Source organism: Caenorhabditis remanei, chromosome X (genome assembly GCF_010183535.1).
Source record: "Caenorhabditis remanei strain PX506 chromosome X, whole genome shotgun sequence".
Lineage (NCBI taxonomy): Eukaryota > Metazoa > Nematoda > Chromadorea > Rhabditida > Rhabditidae > Caenorhabditis > Caenorhabditis remanei.
In genome coordinates, this window is record NC_071333.1 from 5,837,922 (window position 1) to 5,863,303 (window position 25,382).

The window sequence follows — 25,382 nt, forward strand, 5'->3', positions numbered from 1 at the left end:
GTTTGATTTTTGTAATATTCTGGCTTTGAACAAATTTGATTTCAATAATGTTCGAAAACTTATGGGACAACCTAATATTTTAGCTTGCTGTCTGGAACTTCTCCCAAATTTTTTTCCATCAAATCTATTACTTATTCTAGCACAAACTGGGAACCGTTTCCCTACACTACCTACTGCAATGGTCCCCATCTCTCCGCTGAGCAAAGATGTGAGTTTAACAGTAAATGTTTTGATCACTAGAGAAAGGATTTTTCAGGGTCCGTCATCCACTCCACTCTCTTCTCCATGGCCTACCTCACGGGTCTCGTCGCCACCAACACCCACTCCATCCTCAATCTCCTCAACGAAAGCCGAAAGAGAGGTCGCAAAGAAAATGTTGAAAAGCCTCATGGAGATGATCGAGGAAGAAGAGTTCATCTCCCTTCTCTGTGAGCTTGGATTGAATGTGAAGAAGGATGTCGGAGTCACGCATGTGCCATTGCCACCACCTGTGCCATCGCCACCGCCAGTTCCAGCTGATCAGACCATCCCACCGATGTCGATGACTGCTCCGCCTCCTCCACCACCACCACCACCCATTCCAATTGCTATTGTATCCAACTGGAAGCAAAAGGGAAGGAAATCGCAAGACCAAAACAATGTCGAGAAGATGCATTTTATGTCGGAGTTGGCGATGAAGCTCAAAACTAAGAAGCCTCAACTTTCATCAGCCCCAAGGGTTGTTAACATCGAGATCGGTTCGGTGGAGGAGTCGCCGCAAATTTCTCTCCAGTCATCTCAATCTGACCAAAAGCAGCTCGAAACCGCTGTGGTCGACGGCTCTCTGTTGGATACTCCTGTGGTTAGCCTTCTCAAACCTGCTCGCTCAAAGAAAGCTTCAAATTCCTCGCTCTTGGATGCTCGGGACAATTTCGAAGCTCAAAAAACGCCAAGCGCAGGACTTCATAGAAAGGAATCCTCAAAACTTGTTCGCTCCATTAGCCGCAAGCCGTCCGTTCGAAGATTAGAAGGGTTCCATTTCGCCAGAAAGAAGTTCGAAACTTCTTCGGCGACGAGCTCTCAGGTAACCATATCTGAAATAAACAACATTTTAGAACACCTTGATTCAGACTTATCGTCCACGCCGTCAAATTGCAGCCAGCAATTCGACTCCCGACAGTTCGACTGCCATCGGTTCGACTGCCGTCAGTTCGGCAAGCGTCAGTTCAACGGCTGCAATTTCTGCTGCGTCGTACCGTCGTATGCAATACGCTGAGGCTAAAACCTCAGGCCAGCTCCCGCCGCCACCGTTGTCCTCTACTCCATCTTCTGTTTCCAAGGTCGGTTATTTGTTTTTGTTTACCTGCAAAAATTTACATTTTTTAGATACTCCATCGCAAATAGAAGACTTCAAACGCACGGACGGTGATCACCTGTTTTACAACTTCAGCAGTTCTACAACTACATTACATCACCGTTCCTTCTTTATCCCAATGTTTTGTCTCATTTTTCCCCTCCCCCAAAGTCTCTTCCAAATCCCCGTAAAAAATGTATGTAAGCTGAAAAAATATCCCAAATTCTTCAAAATTATTCTTCTTCTCACTTCCTTTTTCTCCTTTTTTTTTACTTAAGTTCCCCGTCTATTCACCCCCCGTTTTTAATGATTTTTAAAAAATTCAGTCCTTTTCTTAATAAATACTTACTTTGGGAATAGATGTTTTCTACTATTATTTCGTATTGCTGGTTTGGAAATGGACTCCAAAACATTTTTCCAGATTGACGTTTCCAGTATACAGTTTCTCGTGAAATCGTGAAGATTGGAACTAATTGGAGACCTGAACTTTAGACATGTGGATTGATGTGGAATGATTACTCTGTCAACGAAACATACGACAGAATATTGCTGAGTTGAATATATAGCAAATGGTTTGAAATGGCGTATGAAGACTTCTCAGCGGATATTCGTCAACCAATGCGGAGAGTGAAGTAGCTGATGACTTGGTTGAGACGTTCGAAGGATATCCAGCAAGCAAGAAGGGAAAAAGGTTGGTGACGGAGAAAACATTTTTTGAAATCAAAATAAGTAAATTCTGGCTGAATCATAGATTTTATCAGCTGGGAGTTTGTTAGCCAGACGAAGAGGGGAGTGTACTTGGGATTTTTTGATTGGGATGAAGTGGGGAGACAGTAGGAGACGGCGATTACGAGACCTGAGCATGATGAGATGTTCCCAATCACTTTTAGAGCCAGATAGAATCTTCAAGTTTGTGTACAATCAGTTGTTGCTGTCGCTCTGATCATTGCGGTTGAACCGGGCAGTTTGATGAGTCTTTCTAAGTTTTCTTTTTGAGGCCTTGTAAAGAACTCGGAGTTTTGCACTAAAGAAAAGGTCAGCCGTATCCCAAACGAAGTGGATTCTGAAAAAAATTGATTGGAGACATAAAATTTGTATGTTTAGGGAATGTTTTGGTTTACAGTGTCATCTTCTCTTGAAAAGTTATGTTACAACTCCAAAATAACTATTCAATTCACGCCAAATCTTTGTCCACTTACTAAAGTTTCTAGTACCGATATGAAAAAGGGAGATAATAGTTGACTTACAGTATTCGACTTTGGTTTTTCAGTTGATCTTGCAGCTGAAGACATTTACCGATAGTACGAAGCAAACTAATAATAAAACCATTTTTGTGTAGGCGTAGAAATAAGAAGAGACAGAATGGAGGTATCACGTTTCAAACGGTCTCGTTTCCTCTTCTTTGAAAATCTCGCAGTAGAGCGCACTTGTATCGTCCTGGGAAGTATCAATCGGAGCTGAAGAAACGAATTTTGAAGAAGAGAAAGATTTGGAGTTAGTAGAACAATTATTCAATTGTGTAAATAATAGAAAAAAATTTTTCAGGATTTTCGGTGAAATTGGATTAATTTCAGAATGTGAACAATAGTTTCAGTTGCGATATGTCTTTTGATTGTTGAGAACAGTAATGACTGACGGAAGAACTGCGTCAATCAAATTACGCATCCCGTTGTTTTTGCATTTACTATGTTTACTATGTTCGAGACTAAAAGTTTATTTTATGTTTTTAGTACATCTAAAATTCAGGTGTTACTTCTTTGATATCGTCTTCTGTATAAAAAAAAACACTTTATCAAAAAAATGAGCTCAAGAGCTGAAGAAACCATTCAATTGAGTATTATAGTTCGGAATATGCATTCATTGATCATGAACATGGTTGAGGTTGCTGCAAAAATATCATGGAGGGAAACTAAAAAAGAATATAAATTATGAGAATGAATATAAATTATGAGATATTGTTGGGAATTGGAGTTAAAACCGCAGACAGTATATCTTGACCACTGGACACTTTCCATCAAACTGCCCACCAGAAGATCGATTCTAGTTTTTTTTCCTATCCCAGAACGATTTCCAGCTGTGCAATTCTCAATCGATACTGAAAACGTTTTGACTTTGAATATGCTTGACTCGGTTTATCTTACATAGGAAACCATGACGTTGTGAATTTCAACAATTTCATCTCTCAGATGACAACGACGACAATTTTCGATAGGTTGGTCACCAGTGACAAAGTAAATCTGAAGTAATGATTTTAAGTCTGGATATTTGTCTGATAATAATTACTTACTTTTCGCAAACAAAGAGAACAAGGAACAATAGGATACATTTGAACTTTTCCAGTGAAGATATACAAATCGTAGAAGCATGATTCTGAAATTGAGCTAAAAATTGGATGAAAAAACAGAGTAACTCACGGCAGTATTGATGACCACAATTGGCGATTATGGGATGATTACAACGATCTAGGCAGATTGGGCAGTTCTCGTTCTAAAAAACATGAACAATTTTCTTGAGATTTCTTCAAGCACTTCTCACTCTTGCCATGAGTTCTTTGACGTCTGCCTGCTCACAGCTCAAAATTCTGAAAATCAGTATTTTTAATAATGTTTCTGATTGCTTCTCAAACTCAACTTTGGTGTAGTTTTTGCTTCACCTCGTGCCATAAAAAAAGAACCAACAGACAGCTTAGTTGTACAGTAATCCAGATTGATGACAGGAAGTAAATCATTGCTGATTGCGCCGATTTCGAGACGTGTTATTCCAACCTGGCCGAATGGAGAAGAGAATGGAGAGACCCATTGAGCCGTTTAGAAGGAAACACTTGGAAGAGATTTTATTGGCTAGAATTAACATATCGTGGTTTTCAAATACTTATGTGTATAGAAAACTTCAGGAAAACGTAACTTTACAGAGTGGAGTTGGAAGGAGAGCAGGTTTTATCCATAAATTTTCCAATAGGTGTTCTTGGAACTGACGACTCTTCCACAAATCACTGATTTCTTTGCGATCTTTTTGAGGTGTTTGTCAGCGTACCTGAAAGAAAGTACGCTAAGCGGAGAGTACCGTGTAGTTTTGAAATATGAACTAACCGCTCAGCAGCCCGTTGAGTATGTGAGACGCAAATTTTCCTGAAAATTGTATTTTTTTTTGCAATATGAGAACAATATCTTTTCAGGTACTTTCACTTCAAAACCTATCCATTTCTACAAACTATACTTGAAGTTTTTACTGTTGTCAAGTTTGAAAACATGTAGAGAATAAAATCCTACGTTCGGCAGTTGCGAAAACTTACTTTTCCGGAACCGAAGTCCATAACAGAAGTTTTGGGTTCTCGCATACGACAAACATATAAAATGAATTGGAGGATTACATGATTGTCACTAAAGTTCTTTCGCCTCTATCGTGTTTTTTGAAATATATTCTTGATTGGACTATTTCTTACAAGCGAAGTCTATGGAGAAGCAATTTTCAAACGATCTATAAGTTTGTTTATAGGTACTTTCGATTACAGGGAGTCCTTGTCATCCATCGAAACCGGCTGAATGTTTCTGCGACCCAAGTTATGAGCACTCAATAGTTTCATGTGTTTAAGCTTTTTCACAAGAAATACCAAATCGGCAAAACGTATACGCGCAGTTGTTTTCATTTTTCTACCGTACGAACACGGGTGAACCGCTGAAGAACACATATGGAAGCGCTGGCGTATACACGTCCGATTTGGAATTCTATGTGAAAAAGCTTTCAGAGCTCATAACTCGGCACGCAGAGACATTCAGCCGGTTTCGATGTCTGAAATGGACTCCTCGTAGTTGAAAGTACCAAATTTATAGATCGGTCGAAAACCGCGTCTCCAAAGTCTTCTCTATGTTAGTAATATTCTGGTTTGTCCTGATTGATCTCTTCTTGTTGGCGGCATTCTCTTGTTTTAGGTATTCGGTTCAAATTTTGTCGGAAATAGCAGAATTATGTTCTAAAAAGAGAAAAAACAAATGAAAAACGGCAACTTCAACATCCTCACCTGTTTTGCAGCTGGCCGAAATTGTGTGCAAGAAGAACATCATTGGCGAAGCGAATCCGATTTGCTCATTTCGAAAAGAAAATGTTGCTTTCAACACCAACATATTTTGATCATTGATGTTTTTATTCTGTTTCATTAGTGTTTCTCAAGATACAGTAATCCCCGAGTCTCGCAGGTCGATTCATCTCGTCCTGTACTTTAGATACGATTGTTTTATGTATTTTCCGTTGTCAATCTGGAAAAATAATATAATTTTTCATGGAATATTCTAGAATATCTACCGGATGACTCATTTATTGTATTTTCAGATGTTTACTAGAATACGAAATCTGCATCTCTGATTCTCTACTCTCTTTGTCTCGGTTGTCATGTTGATCTCAGTCTCTGTTGTCATTGTTTCATTTTTGTTCTCTTCGTTCTCATTTTTTTGAAAAGTTTCATTTCTTTCACTAATCTGACTCTCTTATGGCCAGTCTGCTCCGTTTTACTTGTTTTTAGATGTGTTTTAGATCTAATTCAATTGTTTCTAATGAGTCGAATCACTCAATATTGGCCCACAAAACAGTTCGAAAACACTTACCTTTGAGCTTCCTTTGATTTCAGCAGGTAACTTGATTTCAGTTCTCACTGTATTAGTTGAGTCAAGAAATAGTTGTTTCAGTCGATCATGATATTTTACCTGAAATTCTTAATTGGCTGATAACTGAAAATTTTGAACACATTTGATGGTGACTCATTTCTACGTTTTGAAAAAAGGAAATTTTTATGTTGTTTTCTCTTTTAACTTTATGGATATTGTCACCGCATAGTAGGGAGCTGTTTTTCTTAAATTATTGAGCTCAATGTCTTATAAATTAATTATGTATGTACTTTTTCAGTACAAACTTGGGACCAAGCATCACACGGCCCCACTTTCTCGCATCTACGTAATTTAATCTGTACATTATCATCACTATTATTTTTTCGCACTGCCATGGATTTTATCCCACGAGATCAGCCAAAAGATGCTGTGAGTTATTTAATTCAAATAAGAACCGCCGATAAACTATTTCAGGATGAGAAACATCACTCAGCGACTTTTTCATCTGTCATGGATGTGCCATCATTGTCTCCCTCAAAGGAAATGCCGATGTCTCCATTCCAGTTGTCCTTGACACCACTATCTATGTCGATAGGAGAACTGATTGAAACTGAGAAGTATTTGAGAAATATTCTTGTCAAATATGGAGAGGTCGATCTTATCAACATCCTCAAAAAGTATGGAATTAAAGCTGAGAAAGAAGACATCACGTTCCCTCCATCACTGATTTCAATCAGTTCTCGGAGATCATCCAGCATCGAATTGAAAAACGACAACCCGAAAGATTGGAAAACTATGTATAACCAAATGGTCAAACTTCGAGAAGTCAAAGAAAAATCTATCGGAACGCAAATCGATGTGGAGGGAGCCAAAAAACAATTCGAGAAGTCGTCGAACATTTTCCAGGTAGCTTATTCTCAAAAGAGAGTGAAATCGAAATTTTTGAAATCAGAAAGGATTGCGTTTCGCTGGTGTAAAGAAGTTGAACGTTTCTCCGCCGTTGTCTGCACAGCCAGTTTTCATTGGATCCAGTGTTGAAACGGTAATTTACTACTAAATAGTTCACTAGAATATCTGATGATTTCAGGTCGAATATCAGGTTGAACGTGAGGCTGAGAAAAACGAAACGAAAAAAAGATTTTGGGCAAGCGTTTTCGGAAAAATCAAAAAGTAGTGCTTCTTGTTTTGCACTAACGCTTTCACTCTTACTGTCACTTTCCTAATTTCTTTTCTGTTCACTGTCTTACGAAAATTTATCATTTCCTTTTTTGAATTGTGATTTCAATTATCGTTATTCAGCTTATTTGCCCCACAATTATCACACTGTGAGTATAAATCATGATAGACCATACTTCACCACTTTTTCACAATTTATTCACAATACGCTTTGTTTTTTGAAAAATTTGAATAAAGACTCATCTCTCGTTCTCGACTCTTCATGCAGATCCCGTACTTGTCTATAACGGTTTCATTTGTCTTTTTTTCTTCAAAATCTGAAGCATTTCATCCAGTGAGCGCTCGTTTAGACACAAGTGAAATCTGTAAATTGGAGCTTGAATAGATCGTATTAACATAAACTATTTGATTCCACACTTTTTGTATGAATCTCCTAAATTAGTTTAACCAATTCGTTAGAACTAAATAAAAACCAAATTTCAAAATCCCACCTTTTATATTTCTTCAGCTCCGTTCCATCGAAATCGTTTGAATATATGTTCAGTGCCACTAGTGCTATTGCTCGTGCTCTTTTTGCTTATTGATTTAGACGTGCAAAGATGAGGTGAAAGGATAGAGGTGGGCATGTTTGAACGGTGCCTTCCTCTCATCTGTCGCAGAATGCACAATAGAGCGCATTTGCAACACCGTACGGGAAGATGAACTAAATGCTGTAGATAGTTTCATTAGAAACGAAACTGACATAATGTTGAAAACTTGCCATGCACTATTTATTTGAAAATTTTAAATATTTGAGGTGTTTTCGGAATCGATATATATTAATATCGTCTACTTTTCACAGATTCGAGTAAGTATTAACAAGCTCTCAAACTTAGAATATTTGCCATAGAACAGCACGAAACTCTCAAATACGAAGGTTTATTGAAAAAAAAACAGTTTTCTATTTTAAATTTAAACTTCAAGTTTGATGCTGTTGATCCCCAATGAAATTATTGAAAACTTTGTATTGTTGTGGTGACAGTTGGAAGACGGACCTAAAAAGAAACATTTAGAGGGGGATAGATGAATATATTAAACTTACTAGGCTAGGTTTTTGAAGGTTCAGAAAATCATTGTTTTGTTTCTTGCAAGTCTTGCAGCTGTGTAGTTGGCCTGAAATTCCGAAATAACTATTTGACAATAAAAAAAAACAAACTCACGTGTATGATGCATTCTTTGTATTGTTCGACTGATTGATGACGGAGTCCACAATCCATACATTGACTCGGGTGTTGAACTGTATTGGTACATGGTCCGGAGACAAGGTTTTTGATCTGAATATAAGTATGGTTTACTCTGTTTTGCCTTAGTGGAAATTACCTGTTGTCTACAAATACAGCATTTCACCATTGCAGAGCGATTGATACTTTTTGAGTGATCCCACATGTCAACCAAGCAGCGTTCTGAGAAATGAATTGGGTTTGAAAACGGAAGAATCAAACACTCACTGCAGTACTGGTGTTTACAATCGATCATGATTGGATGCTCACAGGGATCGGCACAAATTGGACATTCGGAGTTCTGCAAAGATAATTTCTTTGCAGTTCAGACAAGTTCGTTTACATATGGTGTAGCAGTTTGGAGGGCGATGTCGTCCAAGTAAAGCTGGCTGAAAATTCATCTCATTCGAACTACTACGAATTCCAATTTTAATTCATATACAAAATTCGACACTTACATTCCTTTCCAAATATTTCCAAGAAATCCGCTGAACCAGATGTATGAGATGCTGCAACACACAAACACTAAAGTTACAGCGTGCAAGCCTGCTGACCATTCCCCTGAAGTAGATTCGGGCATCGCTGAAAAATCGATTTGAAGACGCGTGGAATAAAACGGGGTGACTGGAAGGAAAAGAGAAAGAAGAATGAAATGTTTCCCAGAAGGAGAACCCGTATGGAAATTTTATGTGCATAGACATAACTCTGTTAACGGAGACTCAGACAATCAGCTATCATATATGCAATATTTGTATTGTATGTACAATGAAGAATATGAATGTGGATTGCTCTTTTATATATTGGGGTACGCAATCTTACCAAGCAGGTGTTGATAAGATCTTGATTATGAAAATCCAAACTGAAGAAACTGGATTATGACTGATAGTTTGAGTATTTTGACTAAGGTTCTAAATTAGAGAAATATTGTCTAGTTTTTGCTTCAAAAATTACCGCAAGAAAATCCTACAAGCATCTTGAGAATTGTGATTTTCCCTATTTGCCAAAATCCGAAAGCGATCTCAGAAAGGTCAATGATATTATTTGATACTTCGTTCACTAGTTTTTTTAAGATTCAGTTTTCATTTTCGAAATTTTACGAGTACCACTGTTACGAATGAAATATCAAACTTTCAAAATGGATGATACCTTTGTCGAACGACGTCATTTGCAAATGATGTTGGCTCTCTCCAACCATTCTTAGCGGTGCCCGAAGCCAGGTTGATAAAACATTTCTTCCTAGATTTTACCGGTTTTCATTTCCAAGCAGTGAGATAAACGAGAAACTTTGGAGTAGACGAATCATTTACTTTTTCAGTAGTTTTTCCATCCAAAAAACTTCCAGAAACTCACGTGGTACAAAGGTAAACATGAAATTCGCCCTGCTCTGTCTTCCGCAAACGGTCTCCAAATTTTACAATTTTAAATCCTCTAACAACCGTTAGGATACCTATTGATTGCAGTTCAACACAGTATGGTACAGCACAGTATAGTATGGAATGGGACATTTTCAAATATTTTTTCATTTTTTTTTTCAAATTGAAAATAAGGAAGTTAATGTGAAAAACTAAATGAAAATACTACTCGTTGAAATCGTTCAATTCCATTTTCAGGAGAATTTTTTGATTTAACAAAACCGTATTCATTATTATTTTAAAATTATCATAGAATTAAAATGGATACAAGCTCAATCAATTAAAAATACATTTTCATTTGCTATACAAGACTCATTCCAAACCAAAATTGTATTCAAATATAGTGATATCGGTTCTGAAAAACATAAATGCAGAGATAAAGTGTTTGAGATAAACGCACGTTAGCTGTTGCGATAAAAACCTCGACAAATCCAGCATTTCTTCTTTTCTTCTTGATAAGCCTCTCCTGTGCATGGTCCAGCTGTCACCTTTTCAATCTGGACGAAAAATAAATTGAGATGAGAGCAGTCTTCTAATTCTTACATTTCCCCAACAAAAACTGCATGAGAGAAAAATATATGGGCGCCTATTGATCATCAGAGTCCAAAGCTTAAGGAAGCCAATACCTGGCGTTTGATGATCATTTCAGTTTCAAATACATATCTATACTTACGACAGTATTCATGGGGGGCAACCGGTGATGATTGGGTGTTTAGCAGGTTTCAAGCAATTCGGACACACATCATTCTGAAAAACTCAATGAGTATGTTATTGATTTGAATACTTTCTCAAAAATGACATGATTTCCTCCACTTCTGCTTCCTCATCAGCTTCATCGCAAAAATTGCTTATTAACATAGACCTCAATGCACTTACTCGGACATCCAGAAATAACTGCTAATTTTTTGTTGATAGAAAGAATATGCACATAATGCAACAGAAATCATAATGACTGTAATTGCATATTCATTAATAATACTCATGAATTCAGAAAAATTGATTCTGATTCATGTGTAAGTGAACTAAAACAGAAAAGAGGGAACGCGAGTCGACAAGGAGACAAAACCCTTTTTTTCCCGTGCAGTAAAAATGATATTACCCTCCTTCCTGTTGCATCGGACAGGGGAAGCTTTGTCTTTTTATTTTTCACACAAGCGGAGAACGGAACGAGTTGCTATTGAATTCAGAAAGTTTTTGAATGTCACCAATTTGAGAGAATCTGCAAAGGACACTGTCATTATCACTTCAGAATTCAATTTTTATCCTGAACTGTGAAATCACTAAAAAACCATGTGTTGTCTGAAATGGTTTCACAAAATCGAAAAAATTTAAAAACTTTATTCATAATTTTGCATAATAATAAATAAAAAACACTTTCAACATACAATGACAACTTTGAAAAATGAAGGATCGGTCAATAAATACCCATAAGACATTTGGCTTAGTAACAAATTAAGATGGAAAAATAGATAATTTTTGAAAATTGCTGTTTCCTAAAATGAAATATTCAAAATCACGGGCACTTTGCTTGGAATTCTTCGTCATTCGATGATTTCAGGAAACAATAATTTTAGAATACTATCATCATCCTCTAAGGAAAAAAAGTGATTCTGTGACTATACTTGGTCATAATAGGTAGTGAGAACATTATTGAAAAGAAAATATAAATTAAGACGTTTTTCTCAAGAACCTAGATCGCCAAACTATTCGAAACGTCTACAAACCGGGAAATGTTCACAACATTCGAATTTTTCTCATTATTCACATTTACATCAAGTATATTGTCTTTTCGTAAAAAATAAGAATTGGAAAATCCTAGTTATTTGTTACACGTTTCAATATACCATTTCTGTCTGTCGATGCATCATGTCAGTCATATACTCGTCTGCGGCCATGCCTTGCTCGTATTCAGACATGTCGGAAATACTTGTGGCGGTGTCAGGAGTTGTCACTCGAGATGAGATTTCACTGTTATGTTCCTGGTCAGCTTCTAACTGCAATTCCATCTGTTCTTGCATATCTTCCTTCTCTTTTTTCTCCACATCAGTTTTGAGTTTTTCGACTACTGCTTTCACTTCTTTATTTCTATCAAAGTGGGTTTCGGGTTCTTCGAGAGCCATTTCATCCACTGGCGCATTCATCGACGTATTCGTAGCTACCATTTCATTTCCTAGAGGTATCTCTTCAGAATTGACGTCGATTTTTTGCTCCAGAACAATTTCTGACAGCAAAATTGGGGTTTCCAAAGTTTCCGTCATTTTTTCTTCTGTGTCCATCTGAGCGCTTGTTGAATGTATTGATTCTGTTTCTCGCTTTATTCCCGTCATCTGTTCGTTTTGTAGCGAAACTTCGGTATCTGCAACTTCTTCTGGTTTGTCGAGTCGTTCTTCTTCCATTGCAACTTCAGCAAATTGCAGTTGCTCTGAAGTTTGTGAAACGTTCGACTCCGATGGGACAGAAACTTTCATCTTTTTCGAACGTCTCTGACGTGGCTGAGTTTGATATCGTCGCTTGACGGCTTTTGTGGGCGGTCTTGTTGCAATTTGTCCGTTCTCTTTGTTTTCTCGACGCATTTTCCTCTGCTGTTTCATTTTTTCTGCTTTTTGTTCAGCTTTAATCCGGTCTTTGAATGGCTGAAAAAGTGGGTGTTAGATAAAATAAAGAAAACTTAATTGACTTACCTTCTCTAGATCGACAGTATTCAGGTAAAATTGAACACATTTAGACGTCCATGACACATTGTTACCTTCTTCGGAGGTAACAATGGGCAGTTCAGTTGTTTCGATTAGACATGAAAAATCTGAAAATAAGGGTTGATAAACATTGAAAATAAATGTATCAACTGTCGTACCTGCTGCCTGTGCCCGTCTTGTACTTGAACTAGCCACAAACTTTTTAGAGGTAATTACTCGAACTCCATTGTCCAAATTTTCCAACAATTTCATAATCGAGGCCATGAGATCAACCGAAAATGCAAAATTGTTTATAAAAATCACTGTGGCCTCCTTGGTAATAAGATTTCTGAATGTTTCGTCTAGGAAACTTCCTCGGTGCAGTTCGAATGGAGAAATTTCTTTCCCGTAGTGTCTCATCAAACTGAAAACATTCAAGTTGCTTAGGTCAAACTTTATTTGAAAACCGGGATCATTTGTTCAAGATTTTAATGTCAATTAAAAGTGAAAAGTGAATCGAATGATTCTCAAGGTTTCACTATATCCTAGAATTTTTGAAATCCAAGAAGCTTATGTTATAACATCTTAGTCTCAAATTTTAAAAATATACTCACTTTCTGAATTGATGTCCCATATTTTTCGCACACGCTGCTGGATAGTCGGAAATTTCAATTCCGACTACTTTCGAAACCTTGGAGTAGGCAGACGTGAACAAAACCAATTGTCCCACGCCGCTTCCCAAATCGACAACAACATCCTTTTCAGTCAAATTCAAATAGTCCAGGAACGCACTCATCTGCGGAAGATTCGTTTCCCCGTACACCTGAAATAAGTTTTTCATTCTTTTTTTATTTAGAAGGGAAACTTTTTTTTTCAATAACATTCATGTTCGAAAAATACCGTTTCTTTTGTGTTCTAGGTGATTATTGTCGCAACAAAAAAGTTCCGACATTTTTTCCCCCTTGGTGTTTGCGGACTTAAGCCAAAATTTGATAATTTTGGCTTGAGTCCGCAAACACCGACGAGGAAAAATGTCGGAACTTTTTTATTTCGATAATATGTAAAGTTTTGTGGAAGAAATCTTTTCACAAATTGTTCCTATTTTTCCATGACCGGACGTTTGAAAAAATAGTTGTTCAAAAAAATCCAAGACGCGTTTGCAATAATTCTAACAACTTCAACCGTACCCAGTAGAAAATTTCCAACTTTGAGAATATGAGGTATCACTAATTGTCCCATCAATATAATTTTTAACGAATCCCACACACCAAAAGTAGTGCTCCATTTTTGTAGTTGACATATTTTTGTACGGACACTCTCTAGAGTTATATTCATTTTAAGGTTTGAGAGAGTACTACTCTTTCGATGATCTTACATTAGTGGAAATATGCACAATTTATGAATGTTTTATTCAATTTTTCAGTCCTCAGACCATCATCAAGAAACGATTAAATCACCTATAAATATATTTCAATTTGCAGGTACCTTTTACAACTAAAATTGAGACTTGACCAAAAGCAGCCGACTAGCACCCGTACTAGCTGTAATCTACATAAACGCCTTCCAATGTTCATCCCATACTGCTGTACCGCCAGTACAATGATAGTTATAGCACAATCCAAACTCTACTGGACGACGTCTTTTGAAGCCTCAAGAGTTAAGCAGATACTATTCGTCTCACGGAAGAAACATCAAGAAATGAATAGCTCTCTTTCCTTAACTGTGAAGTTAGACACAGGAATGACGGCTTCTCCACTTGATGGTACCGCAAACCCTCCAACAAAAATATTCTTATCCGTTTTGATTTGTGCCGCCCAAACAACATAAGATCAATACCATCAGAACTACTGAAAATACAGCAGCCGCCAATTCGACTTGTGACAACGTAAAATACTCCAAGGATCTAGCTGAAAATATCCTGCTCAAAAAAGGATATAATACTACTATCCGAAGACAACGTGAGGTCAACATGCGTAGAATTAAACAAATGCACTCCAATATCCCTATCATTACTATCCCATATGTCTCGGAGCAAATCTCAAACTTGGTCCGCAGCTCCCTCAAAAAAGTGGGCCTGGAAGCAAGAGTCGTTGGACTAAACGGTTTCTTACTCAAAAACACCCTGGTCAAAAATCGTATTTTCGACCAATGATGTGTTTGGGGACAGTGTAGCGTCAGTCCCCAGATCGTAGAAAGAGCGTGTGCAAGGCGTTGGTGTTATATACAAAATTACCTGTTCGTGTCGAGAAATCTATATTGAAGAAAGTGGTCGACCGTTAGCAGAAAGATACAACGAACACACAAGAGCTGCGGAAAAGCCTGATAGTTAATCATATGCTTCTACAACGAACGTGGGAAAAACATTCAAAGGAGAAACATCAGGGAAAGCTTTTTACTATTGACCTAAAAGTACTAGATTTTGAGAGAGAAACTGTGCGCCGTAGGATTCTGGAGGGTATCACATCAAAAAATATTTAACCCGTCTTTTAACACTAAGGAGGAGCTGACGGATATGGTAGAAGACTTCACTTAAAAAGTGAGTTACTTAAAAACTTTAGACCTATCCTAACACATTAAAATATCTTCCTGCCCTCTACCTGGCCCATTCTATTTATCTCGGTCTCCCGTAACTTCCCACATTTATCTTCACATCGCACACCTATGCATCCGGTTTACGCACTCCTTATTGATTGTTACCTGATGTTCTCGTTGTCCTATTTCATAAACAATTTTATTCCTTGTTGTTCCTACTTTCCTTCTCTCATTTTTATTATTCTTTTCTAATTTTTGTTCTAACTCCTATTTGATTATATGTAATTTAATCGTCCCTTGATGATGGTCTGAAGATCAAAACGTGGAATAAAACATTCATGAGTTGTGCCAAACCTCAAACCAGCATTTTATCATCTCAAAAATCGTATTAATTTGCACTGAAGTTGGTCCATGTGAGAGAGTAAATACTTCTTCAATACGTAAGTGCCGTTAAAAAGTTGTCAACCACAAAAATTAGGTTCTATAATAAATACTTCTGATCTGTACGATCCATCAAAATTTTACTTCGTGGGGCAGTCTGTGATACCATGACACTCTCGCGAAATTGGTCATTTTCTACTGAAAACGACCAACGTTTTTAGGATAACAACCACTGTACTTGGTATCAGAGAATTTGAAAACTCTGTAGTATATTGAACAATGCAAAAATTTAAGATGCACCCGGAACGTTTTCTGATCAGTTAGCTAGTTCAAAAAATGCTTCATACTTTTATAGTTTTCACGAATGGGTAAAACCCAGAATCCACAATTTTTGACTACATTTCTAAAAAGCTTACTTCTGATGTGAATGTCTCATAATGCTTGTTCAGTTGTTTTGGTTTTGGAATCGTCAATGCATAGGTTTGTTCGATGATCTTTTCTGCGACTGGTAATGTGCATTTCGGACGGTTCCATTCACTGGCAGCAATTTTTAATGGTTTCCGGTGCTGAAATAAGCTGATTTAACTGTGTGATTGACTTATTAATTCAAAATCACTGGAATCAGATTTGAAATGTAAATTTAATCATCCTTACCGTTAGGTTGTACTCTTTAATTGCTTTTGAGAATTCATCAAGATAGTCGACCATAGATTTGGGGTCGTCTGTCAAATACTCAGGTGGCGGACCAATGGAAAGTTTTTGCAGTGATTTGCCATAAACTCTGAAAAAGTGAAAATAAACTATACTGTTAGAAAGCGTTTCTTCTAACTTACTGTTTTATAATGTTGTTTAAAACCCGTGGAACATGAATCATGTTTGAATTGATAACTAGAGGTTCTCCATTTGTGCACATTGGTTGAAGAACATATTCAATTTCTTCTCTGACTGGAACATCATCATTGACAACTTCGTTAGTCTCAGCAGCTTTGGCTGCTTTAGCGGCTTTGGCTGCCCTTGCTACTTTGATATCTTTTCCTGTTTTTTTCGGCATGATATCTTAAGTTTTGTAAAGATAAGAAAAGTTAAATTTTAAGAAAAAAGAAGACGGAAGGAATAACAAGTGAAATTTTAGTAACAGTTTGAAATGTATTACCTGCATTTATTTTTTTTTTAATAATCATTCTAAAGGACACACATCACAAGTTTCATTGTTGATACAGTATACTAGTATAAAACCATTGATAACTAATCTGTATTTAGAAAGTCAATATGAAATTAGGGTAGAAATCGTTCACATTTTTGCACTTAAATTAGCCGATTTGAGGGAAAAATTAGTCTGATGATCTATACTTTCTGTGGAATACCAGCAGAGAGAAGTTGTTAACTGTATTCTAAAAAAGATATGCACTAAATGTTTGTACCAAAGTGCAAAAAGTAAGAGCAAACAACTGAATTTTAACTGATAGTACAAAAAATGAAAAGATAAACCGACATAGATGTGCATTTCATTTTCATTTTTAATTAATTAGTGTACACATGGCAAATAACAATCATTCTTTTTTTCTCTTTGTAGTTGCCTCCTGTTACGATAATCTACATTTAATGAGAGACCAGACGGTTGAGACAATGGTTTGCATTGGAACAAGGGGAGGGGGTGCTAATAATGTTTGAGATAGAAAAGGGGGTAAGAGTGAGTAAGAAAAAACCGTTTTACAAGTATCAGAATCGGTTGAAATAAGTTGTAAAGGGGGAGAACTTGGAATTCTTATTTCGAAAACAAAGACGTGCAGAACGTAATTAACTTTCTTGCTTCAAAATTCTTCAGATATAAACTCGTGTTCAGTGATACTACATTGTATATATCTAACAAGTCAGCTAACGAAGAAAACAAAAGAGGCAACGGAACTAACTGCCACTTCCAAAAAAAGAAAAATGTCTTCAGAAAACGGACAGCATCTAAGATTTGGGCGCATGGACGGTTGGTGAATGAGGTGGCAAGGACGTTTGTGTGGTGTCCACCACCATCGTAGAGCGTGGTGTCCACCACCATTCTACGACCATCGGACACATTAATACACTTTTTGGGTGGAGGCTCTCCTCCCCCTTCTCCCTCATCGTTTCGTCCGCCTTCTTTTGTATTATTAGTCTTAAGAAAAAGAGAAAAGTGAAACAAGCCAGGTTGTTTGCATAATGAATATAGATACCGATAAGAATCAAAATGTCGAACCGATAAAAATCGAAAAGTCTTCATAATGAGGTCTTATACTTTTGTACTATTGAGGAACATTTTCTTTTACGTGTTGATAAACGATACAATCGACCTCCCTTGAGAAGTGTGTCATTTCGGTTTTTTGGAGAACGACATTCGTTGATAGTAGAATGCCTACGTGTGTGATAAGAATCAAAAAATACGTTATGTGTTCTTCGATGTCGGAACGACCTATATTTTTCATAATGTTAATGTTTCATGATGAGATCTTGTAATAGTTTGATTTTCTTAGTAACAGTGAAGATTACGTGAATTAAAATGTGTTTAAAAGAAATTGGCACTTCGTTCAAAGGACAATACATACAGTTGGATTTATCTTTTACTGGGCCCACACGTATATAAAAACCCAACATTAGTTATTTCTTCTGCGAATGCCACCATTGTCTCCTCCATTTTCTCTTCTCCGTTCACCTCTCTCTTCCATCATGGTCCACATGATGATTTATTATTTTTTTCTCATCGGGGTCAAATTTGGCGAGTATTACTACTACTACTACTACCCCACGTGGCCAACTGACTCTGCGCTTCCCAAGCAGCTGCCATCAAAAATAGCAATTTGAGTGTATTGTGGAGGATAAGACAACAGCTGTTGGGAGATGAATGAGAGGGAGAGATTGAAGGAGAGAGATAAAAGGATAGAGTATTAGACACGTCTGTCTTAGACACGAGGAGGGGGTCTGCGAAGAAAAGAGTACAATCGCCCCTATGCAAATACAACATCGAGACTTAATGACCGGGATGAAGAATATTAGTAGGTCTACGATGAGAACGTCCTCCTGTTTTTTGTAGACAGAAGAACAATGAGGGAAACCATGATGTTGCAACATTTTGAGATAAGAAAATATAAGAAATAAACGAAAAAAGAATATTCATTTTCGAAGACATATAAACTTCCGGTCGGCTACGAAGCGGAAAACGAGAGAAAATGAAAGGGAAAAAAGATTTTGCAAGAATAATGAGAGTACACACGGGGAGGAAGAAAACAAGAAAAGTACAATGTGAAATGAAATAATGTGTTGGAGTGATTTGTTGAACTAGAAAATAGGAAATCTCATAATCTAAGAAGTGACTCACGTAAAACGCCTACTCCATGCAAGGTATGGAGTGTTATCTAGACAAAAAGGTAAAAGATAAACGCGTATTTCTAATTGAAAAGCGGGGGTTTTCTCAGCAGACACCTGAAATGTGATATTTTGAAGTTGTAATTTGACATGTGTAATCTTCGTCATGGCATGATCAGCAATTCTTCGCTGAGAATATTTCGCTGATTCATTTTTGCTATGTCCTCTCGCAGCTTGTAATTTTTGTCATTTCATTGAACTTGTCGCGGAAAAGTCTCTTGATTTTGTCTGATAAGATTGGTTAAAAAGGTGATAACTTTCAATGCCTATGATTGTCAACGTTGATTTGTATGTTAATTGATACACCAGAAGTCTTGTAACCAAATAATTTTTTGTTGGCATGTCCCAATACATTCTCTCACAGGAGATCTGTCTCTATTCAGGCACAGATGAACTATCTCTACATTGGTGTCTAATTGGACTAGTGACTAACGGGCACTAGGTAAGGTCAAATATTATTTGTTCGACCGTCCTCTCTCCTCTCCTTTTTTGCGGGAGTATTACCTCTATTCTTGCGGTAAACTGACCCAACGTTGTCTCCTTGCATTGTTTCTTCCGACGGCAGAACTCACAAAACAAATAGAAAATTTGCATTTCTGGACAATGGAAACTAGACTTTTGGAGTTTTTTCTCGAAAAAAGATATGTTGGAAACCTGTGAATTGACAAAAAAGAGTGATATAAAAGTAAACCAATGAATCACATTGAGAAGTGTAGGGAAAAACAATGACGTGATAACATAGAAGCAAAAGCAAAACATGAATGATTGGGTAGATCACTCAGAAAAAGATTTTTGAAATAATTAGTCAAAATTTAGTCATAGTCAAAGACCGTGAAAATTAAGCCTACGTCATTGCAGACACGCAACACACGCCGTGGAGATTTCTTTCCAGAACCTGAAAAAATTTATTACTTAGTAATCAGAAATTTAACAACATTTTTTTCATTTATAGCCATTTCAACTCACGCTTTGAATACTTTCTATTTTTGCTCTTTTGACCTAGAAAAGAGCTTTTACTGACTCATCGTCTTCAGCGTATCATGAATCTTAAAAATTCACCACAAAAAAGATCCGCTTGATTTGAGCTCCGTCGGAGAAAGGCGCCTGATACTTCCTTGCCAATTCAAAAAAACCAATCTGTCATGATAATGTTAACAGCAGAATAGTGGCAAATTCCGGCTGCGGTGTCCTGTGATCTGTTCCAATGGGGGTGAAGACCAAAACGGCTTCAAGAAATCCAGATCAGAGTACAAATCCAAAATCTATGGAGAACGTGAGCTCAGCATTCCGTGACTTCCGGATCTGACAAATGTTGCGTATCTAAGTTGTGGTGACCATATTAACAACTGAAAAAACAGTTTTTTTTTAATATTTCCGAGCAAACATATATGGAATACGTACATCACATACATGAACTTTTTGTTTTTTATGAGCGTTCATTTCTTTAAATCACTCAAACAAACCTGAATGAAGGAGTTCACGATGTAAAAACCTTAAAAACCGCAAGTTTTTCAACTTCTTTCAACGCATTATTTTGGTGAACTGAATTTTGGTCAACCGGAAGCATGTACATACTAATTGACACAAAGTTTTGACGAACTCTGTTTGAAAACAACAATTATGCACAGACTTTCAGTACGAAGTTGTTTGAAATGGTGAAGTTGAGAAACATTAAGTGCCTTTAAAATGACGAAAACAACATTTTAGGATAAAAAAAATTTGACAGAAGCGTCTGCTACTGAAGAAATAAACTGTCTAGAGATGTAGAAAAACATTCATGTATAATTGAAATGAAATATAAACACAATGTTTTTGTGGGAAATTGTAAACCACAAACTCCCTAGTCATCACTATTTGAATTTCAGCACAACAAATGTATCTATCAAATGGCTCCGTCTTTAATTATTTGTTTTCTTTCTCCAACCCCCTCACTCTAATTTGATAGAGTACCTTCTATGTGTTTTCTACCACTTTTCTCAAATCCCCTTATTCCTGTTTATAATCCGCGTATGTGTAATTCATTCTCTCAGCACATCGCGATTGTCTCACATTTTCTCAGTATACACGAATACGTTTATTCAATATCATACATATTACAGCAAAAAAAATCACTTGAATGAAAGATATATGTATTTGAAGAGATATAATAACTTATTAAAAATGAAATGTTGCAGAAAATGAATGCTACATTTGAACAATTGAGAGCTATGTAGAATGTTTTTGGAGAAAAAAGAAAAAGAGTAGAGGAAAAATGGGTTAACGGTACAATATATCACAAAGAGAAAAATGGAATACTGCTTTAAATTTAAAAACGAACAGCTCTGTGACGGACACTGAAGAGGATTCAGGGAAATTGAGGAAAGAACATAGGAGCTCAGTCAAGAACTAACAACCAGTACAACTGAAAATTAATAAGAGATGGGACTGTAGGGAAAGACGTCATAGTTTTCAGGAATTTCTTCGGTAAAATAGAAAACAAAATGAGAATCTATTTTGCGTTATTTATGATAACTGCATTTGTATAAGCTGTCATTTGATACTCACGGTTATTTGATCTCATTACAGCAAATGTCGCGCAGATGAGCTTCTCAATGTGGATAGAAAGCTTCAGTGGGCATTTGCCATTGTCACCGTTTAGAGCCTCGCACCTATAGTATTGTTGGAGTGCGAGCAAACAGTCTGAAAAACCATAAAATCTAGAAAAATCTGAACAACGCAAAATGATGCAAAATTTGTTACCTTGGGTGGAAAGATGAAAGCCGACTTTGTCTCCCTCGAAAACGTCTTGGATTTTTCGATTATTCAAAATCTCTAGAACTTTTTTCTTGAGATATTCGGCGGCGCTGAGACCCTTCATATCAAACCTCATCCTGATTCCCTCTGCATCAATTCTGAAATATTTTTCATCCAGAATTCTAAAATTGAAGAAAATAATACTCACTTTCTTTCCAGTTCTGATGACTCCAGTGCTCCAATATTTGCCGCATGGTCGTTTCCAACCTCTTCTTGGTCGGCAATCATGTTCGCCATGACTTCCAAACACCTTTGGAATACTTGGCAAGTAATGAGCAACGGCGGCGGGTCAGACTTATCCTAAAACTTATTATGCGATGATGAATCGAGCTCACTTACACTAACCTTCATCTCAAAATCAGCTCTGAATACGTGGATTTTCATGTCCAAGAAATTTTGTTTTGCGATTCCTTGTGGGCTAAATTTTTCCTCTTCCTTTCTCTTTTTTTCCTTTTCTTGTACCGCTTTTACCTTCCTCCTCATCCATTCATATTTCCGTTCCCATTGTACACTTTCCTCTACTCTTTTTCTTTCCTCTGCCTGAAAACTTTTAAATCGAAGTCAGTTTAATTTTAAAAAGATAAGAAAACAACTAACATCTTTGATTGGTGCTTCTCTGGCTTCTTTTTCGCGCTCTTCTCTTTCTTCAGGAGTTTCTTCATCTTTCCATCCTTCTGTAACCATAATATGTGTCAAAATTTTTTGATAACATTATGATAAACATTTCCTGAAAAAGAATGTCAGAACAAATACTTACCTGGATCTATATTGAACGTTTTAGCTAACGCGAGAAGCGATTCGCTAAGCTCGTCCCGTTCAGGTTTTGAGGGGGCGTTCATCATTTCCAGGTAGCGTTCCATGGATTGTAAGTAAGATAAGGAGGTGCTTGTCACAGTTGTGTTTTTTGTTGTCTTTGTTTTCTTTCTCTTTTTAGCGAGTTTTCTAGTAGGTTCGTCATAAGTCTTTTTAGCTGGTTTTTTCCTTGGAGTAGGTTTCATTCTCTGTAAATTTTTTTGTTTTTGAAAATAATTACGAAGTTTCAAAAAAATGACAAAAAGAGAGAGAGAGAGAGAATTAGAGTTGAAAGAAATTTTCTGTGACATGTCAAACATCAATAGTAGAGTGGTCATATCGCACGATGCAGCGTCTTGCTTTTCTCTGCGTATCTATTGGGTTGCGGTTGAAAAATGCATTCTCTCAACCGCTGAGAGAAGGTGCTCTTGCTGCATAGAGAAAGAGAAATGAGACTACGCGAAGTGCATTAAAATACGTTCATTAAGATGAACATATATTTATGAGCGTAAATGATTTGTTTGATGTTTTCAATACTGATGTGAATAATAGTAAAATTAGATCATGTAAACAATTGTATTTTCAATCAAACAGGTTCAGTAAAAAGACACGAGTAAAAAAATTGTGAGACCGAATTAAGAAAAAAACACAAGAGGGATAGATTATGAGAGATAGAGAATGGCGGAAGAAAACACTGCAAGAAAAAAGACGAATCAGTTAGCCTCGGCCTCGTTTTGTTTTATTTTTCTCATCAGTTTGAATGCCACCGCAAAGAGAACAATGATTGCAATAAAAGCAACAAGTGATAATGCGCAGATGATGTTGCCATTGGTGCAGATGATTGAATTGAAGGGGAAAGAACTCTGAAATATTTTCAAATTAACAGCTTAACTAGAATCCAATGTTTGTTTGATATACCTTCTCTACGTCGACAGGCTCTTCGATTGTGATAGGAAAAGTCTTCTCAACTAGAGTTGATGGTACTGTTTCGAATTGAATTTCCCTGGATTTCTGTAAATTGTTGACAGATGAAGAGATGATGGCTACAATATACGGCTCTATTACAGTTTAAATGTCCTTTAAAAACTTGAACGTCCCAAAAACACTTAGACGTCCCTTGAAACACTTAGACGTCCTTTGAAACATTTAAACGTCCTTTCGGATCCCAAATATGTTCAAAAATGTTTAAACGTCCCAAAAAACATTTAGACGTCCCAAAAAATGTTTAGACGTCCCATTAAATATTAAGACGTCCCTTGAAGTCTGAAAAATTGGTTTTAAATAATTAGACGTCCCAAAAAACATTTAGACGTCCCAAAAAACATTTAAACGTCCCAAAAAATGTTTAGACGTCCCTTCAACACTAAAAGCCACTGAAAGTGTTCAAGGGACGTCTAAACATTTTTTGGGACGTTTAAATGTTTTTTGGGACGTCTAAATGTTTTTTGGGACGTCTAAATGTTTTTTGGGACGTCTAAATGTTTTTTGGGACGTTTAAATCTTCAGAACTATATTTTGAGATTTCAAGGGACGTCTAAACACTTTATGGGACGTTTAAACGTTTTTTGGGACGTCTAAACTTTTGAAAGGACGTTTAAGTGTTTCAAGGGACGTCTAAGTGTTTTAAGGGACGTTTAAGTGTTTTAAGGGACGTTTGAGTTTTTAAAGGACATCTAAACTGTAATAGAGCCCAATATACATACCTCGGATAAGTCTTCAATAGCTTTTTCAATAGTTTGCTTCTGGTCGATCAAGGTAGTTAAGATTGGCGTTGTAGAAACGGGCGCGTGTGTGCTAGTAGTTGTCTAAAATATTTGAATTGAGATAAGACCAGATTAGTCAGATCTATACTCGAAATAATCATTACACCATAGTTCAAATGAAATTCTCACCTTTCTCGCCGAATCTCTCAATTGTTTCAAACCATCCAGATCCAGTTCCTCAATCATTTTTATAATTCTGAAGCGTTCTTCTTTCGACGGATCCATATCCAATTCTTCAACAAATTTATCTGTTTCGAATAGTGTGTCCATGGAATAATTGTAGCTGTCCGGTCCACTCTGATCAAAATTATTGAAGATGTCTCCCAGCTCTTCCTCAGAAAACGCTTCACTTCCGTACATTACCGGTTTTTTGTTATCTCCTTGACGGTTCTAAAAGTTTTCAGTTTGAAACAATAATTGAGGTATAGAGCACAAACTTTCTTTGCCTTTTTGAGCTTTCGTCTACGACCTGATTGGCCCTTTTGAGCTGGTGGCGACATAACTGTAGTTGGATGTGGATTCTGCAACAACTTTTTTGTTTTGAAGTGATACCACCAAAAAACTGAAAAAAAGTGGATTACCTGAACAAGATCGAGTTTTTTCTGATTTTCATCTGAAGATGCGGCCTCAATAATAACTGGAACTGTATTCGTCGAAATGACTTTCGGGTGAATATCCTGAAAAAACTTTTCATTGTTTTTAAAGTTTGTGAATCCGATTCATCTTAGAAAATGTTGACAAAGCTCCGTGAAGTGTTAAAAAGTTATCTTCCATTAGTGGTTTTGGAATTACCTGATTTTTGGTTCCATTTCCGAAATTCATTAGAGAGGGGATTTGTCCATTTTGAACGAGTGAGCTGTTGGCTGGATGTTGCAGTGCAATGACAATGAGCACCGGTATGAAGTGACGCATTCTGAGTTATTCACTATTATTTTTTGTCCTCGGATAAACTACAGCACGAAAAAATACCGGAAATGAGTTTACACTCTGAAAGTGATGAGAGAAGTTTTTTTTTTTTGAGAAATCAAGAAACATATCCAAAAGAAAAACTTGTGATAAAATATCATTGTCTATGTACATGCTTAAACTTGTACATATCGCGTGTGGAGTAAAAGTACTACATGACACACACAATCGAGAATATACGACTCGAAAAATGTGGAAATAGAGCAATGGAGGAAGACCATTATGTGTGCTCTGCCAACCCGTGAATGATACCAGGAGTAACCAAGTACTAACCATTAATGATATTTTTATGTTAATGGATTACTATATAATGAG

At 36.8% G+C, this 25,382-nt stretch overlaps 7 protein-coding genes across 7 annotated transcripts; 2 read left to right on the forward strand and 5 right to left on the reverse strand.

Moving 5' to 3' along the window:
* Positions 1 to 178: 178 nt before the first annotated feature.
* Positions 179 to 1,383, forward strand: GCK72_023115 (uncharacterized protein; the record flags this gene model as incomplete). The annotated part of the gene is made up of 4 exons (XM_053735243.1): positions 179 to 208; positions 257 to 1,063; positions 1,110 to 1,319; positions 1,366 to 1,383. The coding sequence occupies 4 exons, from the start codon at positions 179 to 181 to the stop codon at positions 1,381 to 1,383; spliced, it is 1,065 nt and encodes a 354-aa protein (XP_053578809.1).
* A 2,003-nt stretch (positions 1,384 to 3,386) lies between these two features.
* Positions 3,387 to 3,877, reverse strand: GCK72_023116 (uncharacterized protein; the record flags this gene model as incomplete). Its single annotated transcript, XM_053735244.1, has 5 exons — positions 3,387 to 3,428; positions 3,475 to 3,570; positions 3,621 to 3,703; positions 3,748 to 3,820; positions 3,869 to 3,877. 5 exons carry the CDS (start codon positions 3,875 to 3,877, stop codon positions 3,387 to 3,389), a joined length of 303 nt encoding a protein of 100 aa, XP_053578810.1.
* A 2,447-nt stretch (positions 3,878 to 6,324) lies between these two features.
* GCK72_023117 (uncharacterized protein) lies at positions 6,325 to 7,105 on the forward strand (the record flags this gene model as incomplete). Its single annotated transcript, XM_003103338.2, has 4 exons — positions 6,325 to 6,360; positions 6,406 to 6,837; positions 6,884 to 6,973; positions 7,019 to 7,105. The coding sequence occupies 4 exons, from the start codon at positions 6,325 to 6,327 to the stop codon at positions 7,103 to 7,105; spliced, it is 645 nt and encodes a 214-aa protein (XP_003103386.2).
* A 1,103-nt stretch (positions 7,106 to 8,208) lies between these two features.
* GCK72_023118 (uncharacterized protein) lies at positions 8,209 to 8,946 on the reverse strand (the record flags this gene model as incomplete). The annotated part of the gene is made up of 6 exons (XM_003103337.2): positions 8,209 to 8,259; positions 8,307 to 8,420; positions 8,467 to 8,549; positions 8,595 to 8,667; positions 8,710 to 8,755; positions 8,825 to 8,946. 6 exons carry the CDS (start codon positions 8,944 to 8,946, stop codon positions 8,209 to 8,211), a joined length of 489 nt encoding a protein of 162 aa, XP_003103385.2.
* A 2,667-nt stretch (positions 8,947 to 11,613) lies between these two features.
* Positions 11,614 to 16,414, reverse strand: GCK72_023119 (uncharacterized protein; the record flags this gene model as incomplete). The annotated part of the gene is made up of 7 exons (XM_053735245.1): positions 11,614 to 12,411; positions 12,460 to 12,578; positions 12,630 to 12,874; positions 13,065 to 13,273; positions 15,780 to 15,929; positions 16,018 to 16,144; positions 16,197 to 16,414. The coding sequence occupies 7 exons, from the start codon at positions 16,412 to 16,414 to the stop codon at positions 11,614 to 11,616; spliced, it is 1,866 nt and encodes a 621-aa protein (XP_053578811.1).
* Positions 16,415 to 21,241: 4,827 nt separating this feature from the next.
* Positions 21,242 to 22,406, reverse strand: GCK72_023120 (uncharacterized protein; the record flags this gene model as incomplete). The annotated part of the gene is made up of 6 exons (XM_053735246.1): positions 21,242 to 21,432; positions 21,493 to 21,644; positions 21,695 to 21,846; positions 21,892 to 22,086; positions 22,144 to 22,220; positions 22,304 to 22,406. The coding sequence occupies 6 exons, from the start codon at positions 22,404 to 22,406 to the stop codon at positions 21,242 to 21,244; spliced, it is 870 nt and encodes a 289-aa protein (XP_053578812.1).
* Positions 22,407 to 23,051: 645 nt separating this feature from the next.
* On the reverse strand, positions 23,052 to 25,013 carry GCK72_023121 (uncharacterized protein; the record flags this gene model as incomplete). The annotated part of the gene is made up of 7 exons (XM_003103241.2): positions 23,052 to 23,201; positions 23,257 to 23,349; positions 24,042 to 24,143; positions 24,231 to 24,491; positions 24,539 to 24,622; positions 24,683 to 24,778; positions 24,894 to 25,013. The coding sequence occupies 7 exons, from the start codon at positions 25,011 to 25,013 to the stop codon at positions 23,052 to 23,054; spliced, it is 906 nt and encodes a 301-aa protein (XP_003103289.2).
* Positions 25,014 to 25,382: the final 369 nt, after the last annotated feature.